Source organism: Mobula birostris, chromosome 10 (genome assembly GCF_030028105.1).
Source record: "Mobula birostris isolate sMobBir1 chromosome 10, sMobBir1.hap1, whole genome shotgun sequence".
In the NCBI taxonomy this organism is placed as follows: Eukaryota; Metazoa; Chordata; class Chondrichthyes; order Myliobatiformes; family Myliobatidae; genus Mobula; species Mobula birostris.
Window position 1 is genome coordinate 44,609,729 of NC_092379.1, and position 23,239 is coordinate 44,632,967.

General features: G+C 44.6%; 2 protein-coding genes and 1 pseudogene across 2 annotated transcripts in view; all 3 read right to left on the minus strand.

The window, feature by feature from the left end:
* The window catches only part of LOC140204495 (histone H4), a 42,121-nt gene that overhangs the window by 9,701 nt on the left and 9,181 nt on the right, over positions 1 to 23,239 (minus strand). The window lies entirely within an intron of this gene.
* On the minus strand, positions 12,052 to 12,426 carry LOC140204493 (histone H2B 1/2-like). The gene has a single exon (XM_072271199.1). The coding sequence runs from the start codon at positions 12,424 to 12,426 to the stop codon at positions 12,052 to 12,054; it is 375 nt and encodes a 124-aa protein (XP_072127300.1).
* Positions 21,546 to 21,991, minus strand: LOC140204494 (histone H2B-like; annotated as a pseudogene).

The window sequence follows — 23,239 nt, forward strand, 5'->3', positions numbered from 1 at the left end:
CGATTCCCAGAATCTCTTTGGCGTTATGCTGACACAATGTTCACATCTGCACCTTCAGAGGCCTGTACTGCTGTCAAAATTAAACGACAGGTTCCTCGTCAGATAACACGGTGATAAATCTGATTCTGATTCCAAGGAATAAAGGACAAAGGACATTGTCTGGCCAAATTGACTGTGTAACTGAGAACCTCGGGTCCGGGAAATATACCTTAGAAATCTTTTCTACACTCTCCCCAGTTTAACCACGTTTCCTATAACGGTGACAAGAGCCGTACACAAATCGGCAAGTGTAGCCTCCGGGCATTTACACAACTGTAACATAATGTCACAACTGATATACTCTATTCCCTGACTAATGAAAACCAGCATATTAAACCCCGTTCTTCACCACCCTGTCTACAGGTGACACAACTTTCAATGAACTGTGTGTGCACTTTACTCTTAAATCTCTCCGGCCCATTCCACTCCCCAATGACCGATCATTCATAGTGTAAGTTCTATACTGGTTTGACGTTCCAATCTGCACCGGTTCACACTTATCTGAATTGAAATGCATTTGACACACTTGGCCCTCTTCCCTAAGTGATCACGATCACCCTGTAATCTGCGACAACCTACCAAGTAAAGTTGAGGGAAGTTATTCCAACTCATTAATAAACTTTTTTGTGCACTGGCATTGATCAGTGAAGGTGATTAGTATCAAAATCAAGTTCATTATCACGGAGATATGTCATTAACTTTGTTGTTCTGCTACAGCAGTACAGAACAATTTCTAAAATAAAATACCAGTTAAAATAAGAAATACAGAATTAACTAAATCGTGTAAAAAGAGAATCAGGGAGGGGTGTGAGTCCGAAGATGAGAATAGGAAACCTAAAACTTTGTCCATTCTTGCCTCTTTTCCTCTTCATATATCTGAAAATAAATCTTTTTGTATCTTGTTTCTATTATGGGCCAGTTACTTACATAATTCATCTGACCTCTGCATATTGCTATTATAGTTATGCTATGTTTTTTTTAAAAATTTCATAATTCTTTAGCTTCCCATTAAATTTGATGATATTCTTTGCCCTCTCTATGCTGCCTTTGTCTTCTGTTGTTAGCAATGGTTGCCTCATCCTCCCTTTTAAATACTGTTTCTGCTGAGGGATGAACCGATCCTGTGTCTGCCAAATTTCTCCTGGAGACTGAAACTTTTCATACAAGGTAATATGAGGAAGTTGAAATGCCCAACTGCTGTAAGCTTGTTCCCATTACACCTCTGTGTGATTTACCAACATGTCTGCCGCACAATATCTGAGCCTATTGGGAGGCCGGCAGTATAATCCCATCAAAATCATCATTCATCATTTTATTTAAAACCTCTACTTACAAGACCTCATCAAAACCCCTCTCATTCCTGCAGTGTTGGTCTCCTTCATCAAAGATGCAACATCCTCCATCCATAACGTAGCCTTTAAATGTTTCCCCTTCACCTTAAACAATTTCCCTGTAAATTTAGGCTTCCCTACCCTGACACAAAGAGTGCTCACCTACTGATTTTGTAAACCTCTGGACGGTCACCAGACAGCTCCTTACTCTCTCAGGAGAGAGAAAGCGAGTCCCAGTCTGTCCAAGCTTCTGCAGATAATTAAAGTCCTCCAGTGTCACAGTAACATCCTCATCAAACTTCCCTCCACACTTTCCAGCTTTGTGACATCCTTCCTGCAACTGGATGACCAGAACTGTGCAAAATAGTGTGGTCTCACTTTGACTTTTACAGTTGTCATATGGCATCCCAAATTCTTTACTCAGTTCCCTGATCAATGAAGACAAATAGGCCAAGCACCACCTTCACCATCCTGACTACCTGTGTTGTCACTTTCAGTGAATGATGTTTCTGTATTCCATGGTCTCTCTGTTCTGTAATACTCTCCAAGGAACAAGAATTTACTGTGCAGATCCTTCCCTGGTTGAACTTCTCATAATGCAACACCTCACACTTGTCCACATCAATATCCTTCTGCCATTCTTTGGCTGACTTCCCCAGTTAATCTCAATCCTATTGTACTCTCACACAATCTTCACAGTCCACACTACCACCAGCATTGCTGACATCTGCGAACTCACTGTCACTACAATGTCAGAGAAATTGTTAATGTAGATGACAAATGACAGTACCAGCACTGATCCCTGTGGATGTCACTGGTCAGAGGCCTCCAACCTGAATAACAAGCTGCCATGACCACCCTTTGTCTCCTTCCACCAAGACAAGTATCTTGTCTGGCATCCCCTCTGCTCTAAATGTGTAATACAAAAGAAATAAAGATTAAATCAAAATATATCTACCTACGGCCTACATCTCTCAGAAGAGACGAAACCTCAACTCCCCACTCCAATTCTGGCCCACTCATACAATGACCGCTCTGGTTAAATCTAACTTCTTTTTATTGGATCTTGCCACGTTCCGAATTATGGGCAGTCAAACGTTTCCTTGGGAACTGTGACATGCAAAATGTGCCAACTGCTCATGTTCTCTTCATTCAAACCCCCTCTCCCTTTACATAATCTGATGACTGTGTGGGACTGTGGCACTCAAAACTGTGGGCTGCAGGAAACCAAAGTACATGCCTGCGCTGTTCTACAAGGCCACAAATGATTTAAAAAACACTGTATAACAAACACTGGAATTCCCCAGCTGAGATGAATGGGGAAGCTGGATAACTGAAAAGATTCAAAGAAAAGGAAGGTAAATGTTTTGTAAAATCAGGGAAGTGGGATTGACATACAAGAAAGGCTGATGGCAGATCAGCCTTTATATGGAATTGTGGGTGAGGGACTAAGAGAGGACACACTGAAGGGTTCATCCAGTGAGACAACGTGGATAGAGCTCAGGATAAGAGAGGTGCATTCACTGATGGGGTTGTATCACAGGCCTCCCAAATGCCAGCAGGAGATAAAGGAACAGAAATGTAGCAGGTAATGAAAGATGTAAAAGCAACAGGGTAGTTGCGGTGGGTGACTAATTTCCCCAATGTTGACTGGGACTCCTGTAGAGTCAGGGGCTTAGATATCACTGAATATGTTAGAAGAATACTGGGATGTTACTGAACATAGAAGTGGATAGTCTAACCTGGGAAGGGGGTCATAGAAAACATTGTATTGGGAAATGAGCCTGGCCATTGATAGAAGTTTCATTTTGGGAACAGTAAATAAGGATAAGACTGGACCCGGTGGTAATGTGGTCATTTGGGGTACAGTTAATTGCAACTGTCTACATTGAACATGTAAATGATGCTTAAAAGCAATCGGGTCAGAATTCAGACAGAACTGTTTCTACGGGGAGGAAACACAAGGATGGTAAAGTCTGGCAGAGGGGCATAGTGAGAGATGGTATGAATTCAGACTGAAATAAAATGAAGGATAAGGAATATTTCAGAAGTAGAAATTGGAGAAGACCTCTGGCAACATGAAGCAAGCAAGGGAGAAGTTAGAGAGAGAATCAGAAGTGTGAAATGGGAAGAAGAAATAACTTTGGTGAGAAGGGGCACTGCGGAGAGGGTACGACAACACAAGCACAGAGGAGAGAGTTTATGTCTGAAGTGTGCGAGGGACTAAACCAGTACTTCTCATCAGTAATCTTCAATGTGGTCATGGAGGATAGTGAGATAAGAGAATGGAATGCTGATATTCCAGAGCATGTTGTTCCTCAGGCAATGGAGACAAACAGGAAATTATAGATTGGTGAGATTTGGATCAATGCTCCGGAAATTATTTGACAATATTATTAGAGGTAGGATTTCTAATAAAAGTTAGGAGGGTAAAAGGAGGATATCATGATTCAGAAGGCAAAGTGAGCAAAATCCAAGAGATTCTCTTGGTATATTCATAGGACAAGGTAAGTTAGACACAGAATTGTTCCCCTTGGAGGTGAACATGGCCATCTGTGTGTGGAGGCAAATGAAATAGGAGAGGCTTTCCATGAATATTTCTGACAGTTATTTCACCATTGCAAAAATTCTTTAAGGTTGTTAAATCTCCTGGGCCTTAACAGGTACATTCTCGTACTTTGTGGGAAGCTGGAGAATACACTGTGGAGGCCAGGGGAGAGATTATTTTGCTTCATCTCAGGCACCAGTTGAGGTTGCACACGATTGGACAGGGTGACTAATGTGGAATTGATAGTTTTGAGGGCAAGACTGTGCATGATACGAAGAGGTAGGCAGTGTTGAGGAAGCAGGGAGTCTGCAGTAGCACTTGGACAGATTTAGAGAATGGACAAGGAAGTGCCAGATGAAATACCGTGTAAGGAAGTGTGTGGTCATGTACTCTGGTAGGAGGAATAACAGCCTAGGCTCTTTCTAATCAGGGAGAGAACAGAAATCAGTTGTGCAAAGGGTCTCAGTGCACGATTCCTTAAAGGTTAATGTATACATTGAGTTGGTAGTGAGGAAGGCAAATGTAATATTTGTATGCATTTCAAGAGAACTAGAAAATAAAAACAAGGATCTAATGCTGAGGCTTTGGTCAGACCTTATTTGGAGTATCATGAGCAGGGGTGGGTAACTTTTCTAAGAAAGGATGTGCTGGCATTGCAGAGGCTGTAGTGGAAATTCACGAGAATGATCCCAGGACTGAAAGAGTTAGGATATAATAATCATTTGATGATCTGGGCCTGTACTCATTGGATTCTAGAAGAATGAGGGAGAATCTTATAGAAACACATTGAATATTGAACGGCCTAGATAGCATTGATGTGAGAGGATGTTTCTAATAATGGAGGAATCTAGAACCAAACCACACCCTGAATAAAAGGTGCCCCTCTAGAAGAGAGATGAGTAATTTCTTTAGTCAGAAGGTGATGAATCAATGGATTTCATTTCCACAGGCAACCATAAAGGCAGTCAGTAGGTTTATTTAAAGCTGAGATTAGTAGATTTTTAATTATTATTAAGGGTATCAAAGTTTATGGGTAGAAGGCAGGAGAATGGGGTTGAGAGGGATATATGATGGAATGGCAGAACAGACTGAATGGGCCAAAAGGCCTAATCCTGCTCCTATGACTTCAGGACTGATGGTTAATGCGGTGCCATTGTTTAAAAAGGGTAGTGGAAACTACAGGTCCATCAGTCTGTAATATGTTGGAAGAGTTTCTGATCCACCAAAATTTGGTTTGATTCAAGACAGTCAGCACAGTTTTGTGCAAGGGAAATTATGTCTGGTAATTTCTTGCAGCCCTTTGAGGGGTTTCACAAGGGCGTAGATGAGGTTAGAGCTGTGGATGTTGTCTATATGGACATTAGCCAGGCCTTTGACTATAGTCTGGAAGGTTAGATCTAGAAAATGGAATCTGGGGAGATAGTTGATCGATTCCATAATTGCCTCCGTGACAGGAGGCAGAGGCTGATGGTTGAGGGTTGTGTCTCAGACTGGAGCTGTCTGTCTAGTGCTGTGCCACTGGGTGGCGGGACCTTTGTTGTTCGTAATTTATATAAATAATGTCCATGTGAATGTATAGTTCACTGAAAGTGACATCTCAGCTAGATATGGTGGGGAAGATGGTGTTTGATTTGCTGGCCTTCATCATTCATGTCACTGAGTACAAGAGTTGAGAAGAAGTGTTGCAGATACACAAATCTTTGGTGAGGACTGATTAAAGGAAACCATGCTGACTTTGGCCTATTTTTTCATGTGTTGCAAAGTACCCGAGAATACATCCTTGACAATTGACTCCATCATCTTCCCAACCACTGAGATCGGACGAGCTGGCCTATGATTTGCTTTCTTCTGCTTCCCCCTCTTCTTTAAGAGTGGATGACCTTTGCAATCTTCCTGTTCTCTGGAACCACACCAGAATCCAGAAACTATGGAAAGATTATTACTAAAGCTGCCACAATCTCTTCAGCCACATCTTTCACAGCACTGGTGTAGACAATCTGGTCCAGGTGAATTATCTACCTTCAGACCTTTCAGTTTCCCAAGGACCATCTCTCTAGTAAAGGCAAAATTACTCATTTCTGCGCCCCGATTCTCTTGAATTTCCAGCAGACTGTTAGTGACCTCCCCAGTGAAGACTGATGCACAATACTTATTCAGTTTGTCTGCCATTTTCCTGTACCCCATTACTACCTCTCCAGTAACAACTTCCAATGAACCAATATCTACCATTGCCTCTCTTTTACACTTTGTATATCTTAAGAAACTTTTGGTATCCTCTTTAATACCAGTGGCTAGCTTACCTTCGTATTCCAAATTTTCCCTCCCTTTATGACTTTTTTCATTGCCTTTTGTTGGTTTTAAAAGTTGTAAATCCTCTGAGAGTCAGGGATATCTCAGAGCAGATACAGAACAGGGGAATGGTGATCATTCAGCCGGAGATGGTGATTCATGTCAGTACCAATGGACAGGTAGAAAAGGGATGATGTCCCACAGTGAATACAGAGAGTAAGGGAAGAAGTTATGGAGCAGAACCTGAAAGGTTGTGATCTCCGGGTTACTCCCAGTGACTTGTGGTGGTAGGGATACAAACCGAAAGTGAGAGCAGATGAATGTGTGGCTAAAGAGCTGATACAGGGGCAGGGTTTCAGGATTACGGAACATTGGAACCTCTTTTGGTGCTGGGGTAACATTTACAAGATGGATGGTTTATAATTTCACTGGAGGGGGGTCAGTATCATGAGGTTCATTGCTGCTCCCTATGAGGGTTGAAACAAGATTGACAGGGGGATGTGAAACAGAACACCAGTCACTGAATGGAGAGATTGAAGCTGAGTTAGATGCCATACACAGCAATACATAACGATGGATTTTGAGGCAAATCCACATCTGACCTGGAGTTTGTTTAAAGACCAGTGCAGTGTTTCAGGGCCAGTTTGTTCCAGTAAGAGGGAGGGTCAAGGATGGCAAGGTTCAGGAACCTTGGATGATGAGACAGGAAGTTAATTTAATCAAGGAGGAGGGAGAAGCAGAACACATCAAAGTTGCTTTTATAGATATGTGAAAAGGAAAAGACTGGTAAAGACAAATGTAGGTCCCCTGCAGACAGAAACAGGTGAATTGATTATGGGGAGCAAGGACATGGCAGACCAATTGAATAATTACTTTGGTTCTGTCTTCACTAAGGAGGACATAAATAATCTTCCAGAAATAGTAGGGGACAGAGGGTCCAGTGAGATGGAGGAACTGAGCGAAATACATGTTAGTAGGGAAGTGGTGTTAGGTAAATTGAAGGGATTGAAGGCAGATAAATCCCCAAGGCCAGATGGTCTGCATCCCAGGGTGCTTAAGGAAGTAGCCCAAGAAATAGTGGATGCATTAGTGATAATTTTTCAAAACTCGTTAGATTCTGGACTAGTTCCTGAGGATTGGAGGGTGGCTAATGTAACTCCACTTTTTAAAAAAAGGAGGGAGAGAGAAACCGGGGAATTATAGACCAGTTAGCCTAACGTCGGTGGTGGGGAAACTGCTGGAGTCAGTTATCAAGGATGTGATAACAGCACATTTGGAAAGCGGTGAAATGATCAGACAAAGTCAGCATGGATTTGTGAAAGGAAAATCATGCCTGACGAATCTCATAGAATTTTTTGAGGATGTAACTAGTAGAGTGGATAGGGGAGAACCAGTGGATGTGGTATATTTGGATTTTCAGAAGGCTTTTGACAAGGTCCCACACAGGAGATTAGTGTGCAAACTTAAAGCACACGGTATTGTGGGTAAGGTATTGGTGTGGGTGGAGAGTTGGTTAGCAGACAGGAAGCAAAGAGTGGGAATAAACGGGACCTTTTCAGAATGGCAGGCAGTGACTAGTGGGGTACCGCAAGGCTCAGTGCTGGGACCTCAGTTGTTTACAATATATATTAATGACTTGGATGAGGGAATTAAATGCAGCATCTCCAAGTTTGCAGATGACACGAAGCTGGGTGGCAGTGTTAGCTGTGAGGAGGATGCTAAGAGGATGCAGGGTGACTTGGATAGGTTGGGTGAGTGGGCAAATTCATGGCAGATGCAATTTAATGTGGATAAATGTGAAGTTATCCACTTTGGTGGCAAAAATAGGAAAACAGATTATTATCTGAATGGTGGCCGATTAGGAAAAGGGGAGGTGCAACGAGACCTGGGTGTCATTATACACCAGTCATTGAAAGTGGGCATGCAGGTACAGCAGGCGGTGAAAAAGGCGAATGGTATGCTGGCATTTATAGCGAGAGGATTCAAGTACAGGAGCAGGGAGGTACTACTGCAGTTGTACAAGGCCTTGGTGAGACCACACCTGGAGTATTGTGTGCAGTTTTGGTCCCCTAATCTGAGGAAAGACATCCTTGCCATAGAGGGAGTACAAAGAAGGTTCACCAGATTGATTCCTGGGATGGCAGGACTTTCATATGAAGAAAGACTGGATGAACTGGGCTTGTACTCGTTGGAATTTAGAAGATTGAGGGGGGATCTGATTGAAACATATAAAATCCTAAAGGGATTGGACAGGCTAGATGCAGGAAGATTGTTCCCGATGTTGGGGAAGTCCAGAACGAGGGGCCACAGTTTGAGGATAGAGGGGAAGCCTTTTAGGACCGAGATTAGGAAAAACTTCTTCACACAGAGAGTGGTGAATCTGTGGAATTCTCTGCCACAGGAAACAGTTGAGGCCAGTTCATTGGCTATATTTAAGAGGGAGTTAGATATGGCCCTTGTGGCTACGGGGATCAGGGGGTATGGAGGGAAGGCTGGGGCGGGGTTCTGAGTTGGATGATCAGCCATGATCATAATAAATGGCGATGCAGGCTCGAAGGGCCGAATGGCCTACTCCTGCACCTATTTTCTATGTATGAACACAGCAAGCCAGGCAGCATCTCTAGGAAGAGGTACAGTCGACGTTTCAGGCCGAGACCCTTCGTCAGGACTGGTCAAGAAGCGTAAGTAAGGCTTAGGAATCTGTAATCAAAGGGTGTTTGAGAACTATATTTAAAAAACAGAGGAACTCAAGAATGTTTGGAGAGCTGGAAACAGTGATGAAAAATCTCCGGCGAGTAGGATTGAAGATAATTCCATTGCATTCTGTAAATTCGTTGTGGTGAAAAGGATACCTAGGGCTGCTGTTTGGGAGATCCGACATCAAGGGTGTGTACACAGTTAATGGCGGGAACATTAACAGTATTGACAAAGAGAAGGATGTCGAGGTTCAGAGACATCAGTTCCCTAAAACTGGGAGCACAGATTGACAGGGAGGTAAAGTCGGTGTATGGCATGTTTACCTTCATCAGGCAAGGCATTGAGTTCAAGCCCCAGGACATGATGTTACAGGTTTATAAAATGCTGGTTAGGCCACATTGAGAGTATAGTGTTCAATTCTGATCACCTCAATATAGGAAGCATGTGGAGGGTTTGGAGGAGGATGTCTGGAGGAGGTGTGCGCTGAGGAGAGGCTCGACATGCTGAAACTTTTTTCTTCTGGAGTAGCGTCGGCTCAGGAGAGGTTTGATAGAAACCTGTGGAATTTTGTGGGTCATAGTTGGTGTAGACAGCCAGTAATATTTTTCACAGAAGGCATGTATTTAAGCTCAGAGGAAGAAAGTGAAGAAAACAGATTGATGGAGACATGGAATGCACTGTCAGGGGTGGTGGCAGAGGCAGAGAGCACAGGAGTATTGAAGGAAATCTTAGACAGACACAGGAATATGTAGAGAAGGGCCAAAGGGCCACTCCTGTACTGTCCTTTGTTCTCTGAACAGCAGATGGCTCCTGGGCATGGATCCCTGCATGAGACTGGGATATTGTACCCCCAACAGAAAAATGATTCTCAGAGGGGCGGGACCGGCAACTCCGTTTCACAGTACAAATGCTACAGGTACGATGGAGTGGAGGGGAAAGAAGGGAGAGATGTTGTTTGACCAGGGAGAACATCTCAGTGGTACTTAGAGAAGACATCCCTGGGGATTGCCGCATCATGTAGATTGGGACCGCCGCACTGCGGGGGGGGGGGGGTTGGTGGAGCAGAATTTATTCTGTGTGTCCAGTTTTATCAATCAGTGTTTAGAAGTTCCTACTAGAGACAGGACAGCACTGAACCTCCTTGTCGATCCACCCACCCCCTCCCTTTTCTTCCTGGCACAAACAAAAGTCTGTTCTCAGAGCGACCCACCGCCTTACAGACGGAGCCATGTCTCGGGAGATCTAACCAAACTGACCCTTTCTTTGCAAATGTTCATTTATATTTCAGAGACCCAGGCGGACGAGATTTTCAGTAAATACTGTCAGTTCCATACGGTAAATGTACTTTTGTCGATAAATTTAAAGCTGCAAATCAATATTGTTCTGTGAGGCGGTGGGAATTGCTCATGAAGCGATCAGCAGGCGGTGTTCCTGCCTGCTGCACACCGGAACGGTCCAGGGTCAACCCAAACAACGCGGTTTCAGGTCATGAAGAGCGGAATCGTTCAATGATCGGAGATTAAATTCACCCTCCGGGGGCTGACTCTGAAAGTTCATTTCCCCACCCCGCAAGGGGAGAGAGCTCCATTCAGCCAGCAGTGAGGGGAAATGAGTCAGGGTGAAGCGGACGTGTACTGTGCAGAATAATACCGATTTAATTCGCGGAAGAAGAAAAAACGTTACCACGGATGGCTCCGGTCGGGGCCGCGGCTGTAACAGATACACAGCCCAGTTACTCTGAACGGAAATCACCCGCTGTTCAGCCCTTCCACAGACACCGTGAGTGGCTCTGAAAAGAGCCTTTGGGTAAATAGGTTCAGCTTACGTCGCTTCACTTACTAGCACCACCAGTTTTCTTGGGCAACAGCACAGCCTGGATATTGGGTAACACACCGCCCTGAGCGATAGTCACCCCTCCCAGCAGCTTGTTGAGCTCCCCGTCGTTGCGGACGGCCAGCTGCAGGTGTCGGGGGGATGATGCGGGTTTTCTTATTGTCCCGGGCTGCATTGCCGGCCAATTCGAGGATTTCGGCTGTCGGATACTCGAGCACAGCAGCCAGATAGACCGGGACTCCGGCACCCACCCGCTCAGCATAGTTGCCCTTTCTTAGGAGTCGATGAACCCGGCCGACTGGGAACTGCAGTCCAGCCCGAGATGAGCGAGATTTGGCCTTGGACTGAGCTTTACCAGCGGTGCCTTTTCCACGTCCAGACATTTCCACAGTCACAGTAACTGCTCCAACGACAATGAAGGAATGTTCACCCCGCCCCAACTCGCATTTTTTATACCTTCTTTGAGAATGCAAACTAATACTTGTGATTGGTTTAATGCTGCTTGTTTTCATTGGTGAAAAGAAATGGCCAATCGACGAACTGCCTTAATCACCAATCAAGAGCCCGTAAAGGTAGAAGCGCGGAAAGTAACCTTCTCCTCCCCAAAGTACACTGAAAAATGGAAGAAGCCCGCCAAAAAAAACTATTGTTCACATTTAATCTGAAATTAAATCTTTGCTGATCTGTTTGACGACTGGGTCTTCGCATTTCCCCGTTACTGAAATCGGACACATTTAATGCAAGTGTAGTTGATATTGGAGTGTCTGGGAACTCAATTCTCTAATACTGTATCTTTGAATTCGTAAAGGAACCGAGTAAAACTGACACTCAGCTTCTGCCCGGTACCGGTCATTGTGTAAACGTTATCAGGTTATGGACAAACGGCGCTTCTCAAACTGTGACCAGCGTCTCGTCTAGTCTGCAATTTTAAAAAAAAGTTGTTCTATGAAAGAACCGTGTAGTCGTTCCGGCCTCGCATTGAAATGAGATTCAGAATAATTACCTAACTGTAACTAATAAACTCCTGAACGCACAGCTAAAACAGCAACGGCAGCAATCCTCCGCTCGACATGTATACCGGCAGGGACGGACTGATGGGGATGGGGAGGTAACAATTCCGTTTTAGGAATGTTAAACACCGGGATTATACGGGGAAAATGAACTGGACATTCCAACCGCACTTTAACTCTTGTAAGGTCACCACACATAAAATATGCGCCATATATTGCCTAAATGCTGGTACAACTCTCTCAGTGAAATCGTGAGTGGCTCTTAAAAGAACCGTTGTGTTTTCGATCATCTCACTGGGGAGCTTTACTTGGAGCTGGTGTACTTGGTCACTGCCTTTGTCCCTTCGGACACGGCGTGCTTGGCCAGCTCCCCGGGCAGCAGCAGGCGCACGGCGGTCTGAATCTCCCGTGAGGTGATGGTTGACCGCTTGTTGTAATGGGCCAGGCGGGAAGCCTCGCCCCCGATGCGTTCGAAGATATCGTTCACGAATGAATTCATGATGCTCATGGCCTTGGAGGAGATGCCAGTATCGGGGTGAACCTGCTTCATCACTTTGTAGATGTAGATGGAGTAACTCTCCTTCCTCAGCCTCTTGCGCTTCTTCCCTGCCTTGCCCGCTGGTTTGGGCAGAGCTTTCTTGGCGCCCTTCTTCGGAGCGGGTTTCGCTGTCTCAGGCATTTCAGCTGACCGCTTCAGAAGCAGAAATAAATAAAATTGACTCCGAGCACGAATTAAATAGGCAGCGCCCAGAGGTGTATGCTAATGAGGGATGGGATGCTTAGGATTCTCAATGGCTATTTGAAGAAACGATTCACGCAGTAAAATCGTTTGATTGGATAACTGAAGAAATTCTTTTAACCAATCAGAACTCCCTCTCCACTACCCAGTGTTCGTTCTGGGTAACACCGCGGACGGGGATCTGTCGCTGATCTGTTGAGTTGCCGCTGCCGGGTAATTCGGCAGGAAGGAAATCTAAAGTACAAAATGGACCAACTACAGCGGCAGTATTCGGCCATTTGGCCCATCTTATCTGCTAGAAAAGCAGATGGAATGAGAAAAACACACAGTTGATAACATCAGACGTTTCTGTAATGAAACAGGCCAGCGGGAGACCGAAGGTCAAATGGACCAGGTGAAAGATAAATTTACTGCAGCAGCATCATAAACACATAGTATCCACGATACAGCACTCACAAGAACTAAACTTGCTGTACAGAACTGTAAAAGGAGAAGAGAATTTGAATCTCAAGACAGTCCATTGCAGTGTAAATTGATCAAAGTGTTGCTGTCTTGAGGTGGAGAGGAGTGTTGTTCAGGTTTGTTAAAGTACGTAATGTCTGTACTTGTACTGTGTGGGAGTGTGGGGTTCGTTCTGTACCTGTCAGTCTCCGGTAGAGTGTGAGAGTATGGGGTTCATTCTGTGCCTGTCAGTCTCCGGTACAGTGTGGGAGTGTGGGGTTCATCCTGTACCTGTCAGTCTCTGATACAGTGTGAGAGTGTGGGGTTCATCCTGTACCTGTCAGTCTCTGGTACAGTGTGAGAGTGTGGGTTTCATTCTGTACCTGTCAGTCTCTGATACAGTGTGGGAGTGTGGGGTTCATCCTGTACCTGTCAGTCTCTGGTACAGTGTGAGAGTGTGGGTTTCATTCTGTACCTGTCAGTCTCCAGTACTGTGTGGGAGTCTGGGGTTCATCCTGTACCTGTCAGTCTCCGGTACAGTGTGAGAGTCTGGGGTTCATCCTGTACCTGTCAGTCTCCGGTACAGTGTGAGAGTGTGGGGTTCATCCTGTACCTGTCAGTCTCTGGTACAGTGTGGGAGTGTGGGGTTCATCCTGTACCTGTCAGTCTCTGATACTGTGTGGGGTTCATCCTGTACCTGTCAGTCTCCAGTACAGTGTGGGAGTGTGGGGTTCATCCTGTACCTGTCAGTCTCTGGTACAGTGTGGGAGTGTGGGTTTCATTCTGTACCTGTCAGTCTCCAGTACAGTGTGGGAGTGTGGGGTTCATCCTGTACCTGTCAAGTCTCTGATACAGTGTGGGAGTGTGGGGTTCATCCTGTACCTGTCAGTCTCCAGTACAGTGTGGGAGTGTGAGGTTCATCCTGTACCTGTCAGTCTCTGGTACAGTGTGGGAGTGTGGGGTTCATCCTGTACCTGTCAGTCTCTGGTACAGTGTGAGAGTGTGGGGTTCATCCTGTACCTGTCAGTCTCTGATACAGTGTGAGAGTGTGGGGTTCATCCTGTACCCGTCAGTCTCTGGTACAGTGTGGGAGTCTGGGGTTCATCCAGTACCTGTCAGTCTCTGGTACTGTGTGGGAGTCTGGGGTTCATCCAGTACCTGTCAGTCTCTGGTACAGTGTGAGAGTGTGGGGTTCATCCTGCACCTGTCAGTCTCTGATACAGTGTGAGAGTCTGGGGTTCATCCTGTACCCGTCAGTCTCTGGTATGGTGTGACAGTGTGGGGTTCATCCTGTACCTGTCAGTCTCCGGTATAGTGTGAGAGTGTGGGGTTCATCCTGTACCTGTCAGTCTCCGGTACAGTGTGAGTGTGGGGTTCATCCTGTACCCGTCAGTCTCCAGTACAGTGTGGGAGTTGATACTTGGCACTGTGTCTCCCCCAGTCTCTCATGCAGTGTAAGTGTATATAAGTTCTTTCAGATTCATCCTCACAATTGAATTCTTTTTAGCTTTTTAAACAATATCATACAATGCGATGTGGCCACACATTTGTCGGAGGAACAACACCTTATGGGTAGCTTCCAACCTGATGGCATGAACATCGAACTCTCACATTTCTGGGAATGCCTCCCGCTGCCCCCCCCCTCACCATGTCCCATCATCTTGCCCACCCACCATCTCCCTCTGGTGCTCCTCCCCCCTTTTCTTTCTTCCATGGCCTCCTGTCTCTTTCACTAATCAACTTCCCAGCTCTTTACTTCATCCGTCCCCTTACAGGTTTCACTCACCTTAGTTTTCTCACCCCTACCCCACCTTTTAAATCTACTCCTCACATTTTCTCCTTAAGTCCTGCAGAAGGGTTTTGGCCCAAAACATTGGCTGTACTTTTTTTTTCTCTGGATGCTGCCTGACCCGCTGAGTTTGTTCAGTATTTGTGTGTGTGGCTTGGATTTCCAGCATCTGTAGATCTTCTCTTGTTTGTGACACAATGCGGTACGTCGGTATATCAGGGATGATGTATTTGGTTACATTGTACTAATCTGAATGGACTTTGGAGCAGAGCAACAAGCCCAGAGCATTCAACCCAGCTCTGGTCTTGTGATAAATATGTCACTGTCCTCGAGTCTCTGGGTGGGAGGGTTTGAATGGTGTGAATCGTGGAGCAACATTCGGGCTGATGGAATTGAGAGTGATTTTGACTGTAGATATGTAAACAGTGTGTCCACAGTGATCAGTGATGGGACCTCTGTCTGATCGGATCAAAATACACATGGGCTGATCAGATCACTGATGACACGAATGTTGGTGTAGTTGTGGATGGTGAGGAAAGTTTTCAAATGACAGAATTCCAACTGATCTATATCCACTTCTGTCTGATACACTGAGGGATCTTGACGTGTTTGTCCATATCATCCTGCAAGTGTCATTGAAAGGAAATAAACTGCTAAAAAGATCACAGAGGGGGAGCAGTCAAGTCAAGTTGCTTTTTATTGTCATTTCGACCATAAACTGCTGGTACAGTACACAGTAAAAACAAAACAGTATTCCTCCAGGACCATGGTGCTACATGAAACAAGACAAAACTACACTAGACTAAGTGAGAGAAGATAAGGCTACACTAGACTATGTAAAACAACACAAAAACTACACTTGACTACAGACCTGCACAGAACTACATAAAGAGCACAAAACAGTGCAGGGCAGTACAATAAGTAATAAACAAGACAATAGGCACAGTAGAGAACAAATTACAATATAATAATAAATGATGTAGATGTCAATCTAGACTCGGTGTATTAAGGAGCCTGATGGCTTGGGGGAAGAAACCGTTGCCCAGTGACAGCCCAAATGCGTTGGTACCTTTTGCCAGATGGCAGGAGGGAGAAGAGTTTGTATGAAGGTGCGTGGGGTCCTTCACAATGCTGTTGGAGTTACGGGTGCAGCATGTGGTGTAAATGTCTGTAATAATGGGAAGAGAGACCCCGATGATATTCTCAGCTGATCTCACTATCCGTTGCAGGGTCTTGCGATCTGAGACGGTACAATTCCCGAACCAGGCAGTGATGCAGCTGCTCAGGATGCTCTCGATACATCCTCTGTGGAATGTGGTGAGGATGGGGGGTGGCAAATGGGCTTTTCTCAGCCGTTGCAGAAAGTAGAGACACTGCTGGGCTTTCTTGGCTATAGAGTGGATTCGGTGGGGGGGGGGTGTCAGTGCAGGGTAATGTAACGGGTGGAAAAGTGCATAATTAACAACCACTGACATTGAGTTGTGTTTCTCTTTAAGAAGCTGGACTGATGTTACGATGGAAGTACATGAAGTTGTTTTTTAAACTGTGCTTTATGTTTCTGTGTTTGTAGGGTAATTAATGAGTTGTTATGGTTCTGAAACAGAAAATGCCTCATGCCATTTTATTTGTAAAAGCCTTCACACTGCAAGAATACCGCAGTGTCAATCTGCACCAAGAAAACCTGATCACATTCTCTTGAGGTTCAATGGCATTGCTGACTCTGAGTTTACCACCGTCAAATGCCAGCAGGGTCACAATCAGCAGAAACTCACACAAAGCAGCTCTGTTTGTATTGTGTGCTTTAGTAGGTCTGTGGGAGATACCCAGAATGTGAAGCTATAGTAATGGAGAGAGACACACTGAGCCAAGTCACAGCTTGATGGGCAGACAGGAAAACAGAGAATTTGATGTTGTGTCCTTATGCCTGAACTATGCCCAGTTAGAAGTGTTGTTCCTCCGGACAGTGTTCAGCCTCACTGTAACAGTGTGACATCAGACACCAACATGAAAACTAAAATAATTTCAGCAGAGATATATTCTCTTTCACATGTTGATCTTCTTTGCAAACATTTTACAGGGCAGAAAAGGCAAAGAATTTCTGTCTGAGAATCTCAAATGCAACAGCATGTCACTTCTGCTGTGTCCATCAGTTCCCCAGCATTTGAATGCTACCAATCACTGAATATGAAGGGGGAGATGGTTGAGAAGACAGCACACCAGAGTCCCAATACATGGACTTGTCCATGGACTGACCTGATAAATGGCCATAGAGTTGATACCAGTGAGTTGACATTCACTACCACTCATTTTGGAAGGGATTCATTAGATCAGGGCACTGCACCTGCAGATACACCAAGTTCACAGGGGGAGAGGCCATTCACCTGCTCCGTGTGTGGGACGGAATTAATTCAGTCACATGAGCTCTTACAACACCAGCCAGTTCACACCGGTGAGCAGATAGACTTGGCTCTGTTGTCTCTGTCCCTCAGTAAAGCTTCACACCTGTTCCGAGTGTGGGAGGAGATTCATTCAGTTCACCCACCGTGTGAGGCTCCAGTGAGTTTACAATTCATAGAGGACACACTTCTGTCCTGAGTCAGCAAAGAAATTTACTTAAGTCATCCCACCTGCTGAAACACCAGCAACTTCACATCAGGGAGGAAGTTAAAATAAACTCTATATGGGACTGTTAATATCAGATTCCACAGATATTGTGGCTGCTCATCAGATCCAGGACTGAACCCTGGTCACTGAGCATTGAGGGGGTTCATCCCACCATCTTAAAATACACTGGTGTTCAATATTGTGGATCTGTCATAGACAAATAGATCAATTCCATTTCAAATCCTGTGTCTCAGGTGCTTCCTCCCTGTCACACCGATAATGAACAGTCGAGAGGCCACCCAGTCCAGCTGGTACCTGCTTGTGTTCCTATTCCACACCAGAGCTTTCAACCCCATCCCTGCTGTTCACCACTCACTCGCCCTATAATGTTCAGGATGTAACTGGTCACCGGTCTGGGGATGAAGAGGTTTACCTTGAATTCACTCCATGACTTTCTGTGAACTGCAGAAGATGAATTTACTGGGGTTTTGTCCCAAATATTCCTCATCCCTCACGGCTCTGGACCAAGGATGAAGTCTTGTGTGGTTAAAATCTTCCCGTCCTGCTCTATTCATTGTTTTGTGTCATTTTCACTGATTTTGAAGGGCTGTGCCTCACACTGCCAGGCTGTTGCAATACAACACTCTCCTCTAAAGTACGACAGCAGAATGGTGGAGCAGAAACAAGAGGGGTCAGCACAAATGAGGGCTTTGGGGCTCCAGATGTGATGGAGGCTCAAGTTTACGTGGAGTAGAAGGAGGGAATCAGAAGCTACAAATGAAAGTTTAGGAACATTTGGAAACTGATTGACTGAAAAAAGAAGTTTAAGTTTGCAAAATGCTGGAGGGAGTCAGTAGCCCCGGCAGCCTCTATGGAGAGGAATAAATAGTTGATATTATGGGCCAAGACACTTCATCCTATCTAGACTGTATTTGTCAGCTTAGATGCTGCCTGATCTGCTGAGTTCCCGCAGTACTTTGTGTGTGTTACTTTACAGTTTACTCCCAGCATCTGCTGAACCTCGAGTTTCATATCTGCATTTCTAAGTGAGTGGGACTTTGACAGTTGTCACACAAAATGCCTGTTGACATTGAGTAATAAACAGGAGAAAATCTGCAGAAGCTGGAAATCCAAGGAACACACACAACATGCTGGAGAAACTCTGCAGGCCAGGCAGCATCTGTGGATAAAAGTACAGCTGACATTTTGGGCCAAGATTCTTCAGCAGGACTGGAGAAAAAACAATGAGGAGTAAATTTTAAAGGTGTGGGAGGGGAGAGAGAAACACAAAGTGACAGGTGGAACTGGGAGGGGGAGGGATGAAGTAAAGAGCTGGGAAGTTGATCGGCGAAAGATACAGGGCTGGAGAAGTGGGGAGTCTGACAGGAGAGAACAGAAGACCATGGATGAAAGAAAAGAGAGGAGGAACACTGGAGGGAGGCGATGGGCAGGCAACAAGAGGGAAAGGGGGATTGGGAATGATGAGCGAGGGGAGGCATGACTGGAAGGTCAAGAAATCGATGTTCATGCCATCAGGTTGGAGGCTGCCCAGACAGAATAAAAGGTGTTGTTCCTCCTACCTGAGTGTGACCTCATTGCAACAGTATAGGAGGCCATGGATTGACATCTCCATTGAGTATATTGTTTGTGGAAGCTTGCTGTGTTCAAGTAGCTGCTGAGTTTTCTGCATAAAATCATTGACTGATTTTGAAACATGTGGCGTGGAGCCAGCACTTGCCCCCTCAAATTAATCCAGTATGTTAACAACAGCACATCACCTCCCTTTTCCAAAATACAATTCAACCACTCTATTACCATATATTCCATAAGTTTACACAAATGGGACGTCAGTGATATTGGTCTATATCTAGGAGGATTCAACAGGGGTTTCCCAGGTTTTAGAATAGACACTACAATTGCCATTTTCCATGAGGAGGGAAGATGGCCTGAACTCCAATTATAATTCAGAAATGTAATATTATCTCAAAAGAGTTGTTGAGCATATGTTTAAACATGCAATAACATGTATCATCCTTTCCTGAAGCCGTCTGACCTGTACTATAAATAGCTTTCTTAAATTCACACAAAGAAAACTCTACATCACTAATACTATCATTGCTACAGCTGGTTTCCAACACATTAAGGTATTCTTGTAAAACCTTATCCCTACATTGTTTAGTCTCTCCACCTATTTTGATTATGAATTGCAGCAAATGACCAAGCCAGGACTCAACCGTCTCTCTTTCAGGAACAATTGTATTACCTTCTTTAATCAATATTCGGAACACTGTGAATCCCACACCCCCATTTTCTTAGTCATTCCCCAAACATCTTCAAGTTTAATAGTCCTTCCAATACTTTCACAATATGACCTCCAGTAAATCTTTTTCACAAGCTTCATTACTTTCCTCACCACGGCCACTTAATATGATCACATGGAGAGTGATACTTCTTAACTTTCGGAAATGCCACGTTTCTCTCAGTAACTGCCTCTGCACACTCCTCCGTCCACCATGGTACAGCTTTTCTCCTACTAATGCACTTTTTAAATTGAATCTCTGCCACCACAATTTGATGAATAATGTGACAACGTTTCTTTGCAGAAATCCACATCATCCTCACCATTCAGCCCAGACAGATGTTCAGCACATAAAACATTCAAACTTCTCCCAATTTGTTTTACCAGAGTTCCACCTCCTAAAAGTGGTCTCATGCCCCCTATATAAATCCAAACCCAAGCTTATAAACATAGGAAAATTATCACTCCCCAATGCTTCATCTCCCATGACATCCCACTTCTCACTCCAATGTTCAAAACTAAAGTTAAATTTACAGCATTTTCAGAACTATTATGAACATTAAATCTCATACCTCTCCCACCATAAAGACTAACAGGATATGAAATATCTGAAACTCTTCTATAAAAACATCACCAATCTGAGAACAACCCCACAGTGAGCTAACTATGTGTTAAAATCCCCACACCATACAACCCTTAGTGAGCTAGAGCAACATATACTCTCCAGCAAATCAATCGAAAGCTTTCCACAATGGTTATAGTAACACACAAACACGAGGAAATATACAGATACTGGAATTTCAAGCAACACACATCAAAGTTGCTGGTGAACGCAGCAGGCCAGGCAGCATCTCTAGGAAGAGGTACAGTCGACGTTATAATGATATACCACTTTATTGCCCCTACCTGTGGAATCAAATGTGTCTTCAAATGCCTCATACGTTTCATTTACATCCACAACTCTATGCCCTCTCCCTCTCTTTAAAAAACTTGCAACACCACCTCCTCTACCAACTAATCTATCACGCTTAATTACAATATAACACTGGAAGGAAGAACTTAAATGCGATAACAATCAGGTTTCCTGAATACATATAACATCACATAGATTTAATAAATCAGAAATAAACGAAGTTTTGACCATTAGAAATCAGGCTACTGGCAATCGCCCTTCTGATACAGGCGGGGCGGGGGGTGCGGACTGTAGTGGGGCGTTTATGATTGGTGAAACAGTGCCTGATCTGATTGAAAGAGCAAATATTCCAATCACAGAGCTGCCTTATTCACCAATCAAGAGACAGCAACTGTAGAAGCGCGGAAAATACCGTCTAACCGCCGAAATAAACTGAAATTTGCAAAACACCGCTAAAAAAGCCTTTGTTGCTGAAATTAAATAACAGGTTTGTTTGTCGGCTCTTTACCCCCGTTAACACACTTAAACAAATTGTATTTAATATTGCGATGGTGTCTGGGACGTTAGTTCACCGATATCTTTCAATTGATAAACGTTGTTCGCGGTCGGTCATTGTGTAAACTCAAGTCAGTTTAGCAACGGGTCGCCCGTCAGAAAGTGGAGCTTTAACAAATACTCTGAACGACCCGTGACAATGTTCAGCTCTCGCGTTGGAATGGGGTTAAGAGGAATAACCAAAATGGGACAAAGCTTAACGAACCCACGATAATTAAACTAGAAACAACAATTAGCGTCCACGTCAGAGAAATCTGATAACCGAGAGGAAGCGACGGGGAAGGGGGTGCGTAATGATTCCGTGTCTGGGCAGTTGGCAGGAATTAACAGAGAAATCAGGATTATACTGAGCAGCGGACAGCAAGTTCTGGTTAACGGGAATAAGATTCTGAATGAGCATTTCAACAAAAAAATTCCAAATATACCTGAATTTCATGTCTCAACATTGTGTAACTCTTTTAATGAAACCGTGAGTGGCTCTCAAAAGAGCCTTTGATTTTCCGGTTTGTTTTGTCAGTAAACTTGTCTGCACTTGGAGCTGGTGTACTTGGTCACCGCCTTTGTCCCTTCAGACACGGCGTGCTTGGCCAGCTCCCCGGGCAGCAGCAGGCGCACGGCGGTCTGGGATCTCCCGGGAGCTGATGGTGGACCGCTTGTTGTAATGGGCCAGGCGGGAGGCCTCGCCCGCAATGCGCTCGAAAATATCGTTGACGAATGAATTCATGATGCTCATGGCCTTGGAGGAGATGCCGGTGTCGGGGTGAACCTGCTTCATCACTTTGTAGATGTAGATGGCGTAAGTCTCCTTTCTCGACCTCTTGCGCTTCTTGCCAGTCTTGCTCGCTGGTTTGGACAAAGTTTTCTTGGCGCCCTTCTTGGGAGCGGGTTTCGCTGTATCAGGCATTTCCTCGTCGGTCTCAAACACAATAATAAGCAGAAGCTGTCTGTATCTTGTTTTACGGCGGCTGGCATCCAGCTTAATGGTGCATTACCGCCACCCTCTGCTCCAGAATGTGCTCTAGACATACATTCTAAATCCCTTCACCCAATCACACACACACACACAAACCTACACTTCACCCTCCCATCTTTGACCATCCTAGTATCCTATTCCTGTTCATTCGTCATATTCTATAAAAAACCCCTGTACCCCTTAAAAACGCTAAAAATACCCGGACTTGTGCTCTCTCACCCATGCCCAGCAACCCTTTTAATGTGAATTCCTGCATCCCCAACTCCCTTAATTTATTTCTCATCATCTCTCTCTGTATCCCATACTTCCTGCAACACAAAACTACATGTTCTACTGACTCCTCTTCCTGACATTCCTCACACAATCCTGTCTGGTGTTTCCCTATCATTTTCAATGTTTTGTTTAAAGCACAATGCCCCAGCCTTAACCCAGTCCACACAATTTCTTCTCTTCTGTTTCCATTACCTACCCTAGTAACTGCCACACTCTTTTGTATTTGATATAAATGCCTCCCTTTCGCCTCCCTGTCTCATCTTTCTTGCCACATTCGGTTGACTTTTTCCCAGATTACACATTTAACCTCTGCTTTACTGATACTAATGTTCATTTCCACATTTTCTTTCTTTAACGCCCTCTTTGTCAACTCATCCACCCTCTCATTCCCCTTCACCCCTACATGTGCTGGAACCCATAGAAATTTTACCTGACCTCCTTGATTTGCAATTCTTGTAACTAACTGAAGGGCTTCATAAAGTACATCTTGCCGACTGTTTGTGTGAAAAGACCTTAAACTTGCTAGAACTGAGGATGAATCTGAACATATCAATGCTTTGGCTTGTCTGGCTTTCTGCACCCATTGCAACGTAACCAACACTGCCAGGATCTCCACTGTAAACACCCCTAACTTATTAGATGTTCTTCTGCTGATTCCAATTTCTTTTGCTGGTATTACCACCCCAAACCCTGTCACTCCTGTTTCAGGTTCCTTCGCACCATCCGTATAAATGTGAGTATAATCACTATACTTTTCCATCACATGACAGTTAAATGCATTTACCAAATCTGTTTTATATCTTTCTTTCCTTTTTACCTCTAACAAATGCCAGTCTATGTCAGGCCATACAAGCTTCCATGGAGCTACAACCAGATAAACTACTGAAGGACTTATCCTCAGATCAA

Coding starts and splice junctions, on each gene's coding strand:
- LOC140204493 (XM_072271199.1), bottom strand. CDS start 12,426: ATGCCTGAGACAGCGAAACCCGCTCCGAAGAAGGGCGCCAAGAAAGCT.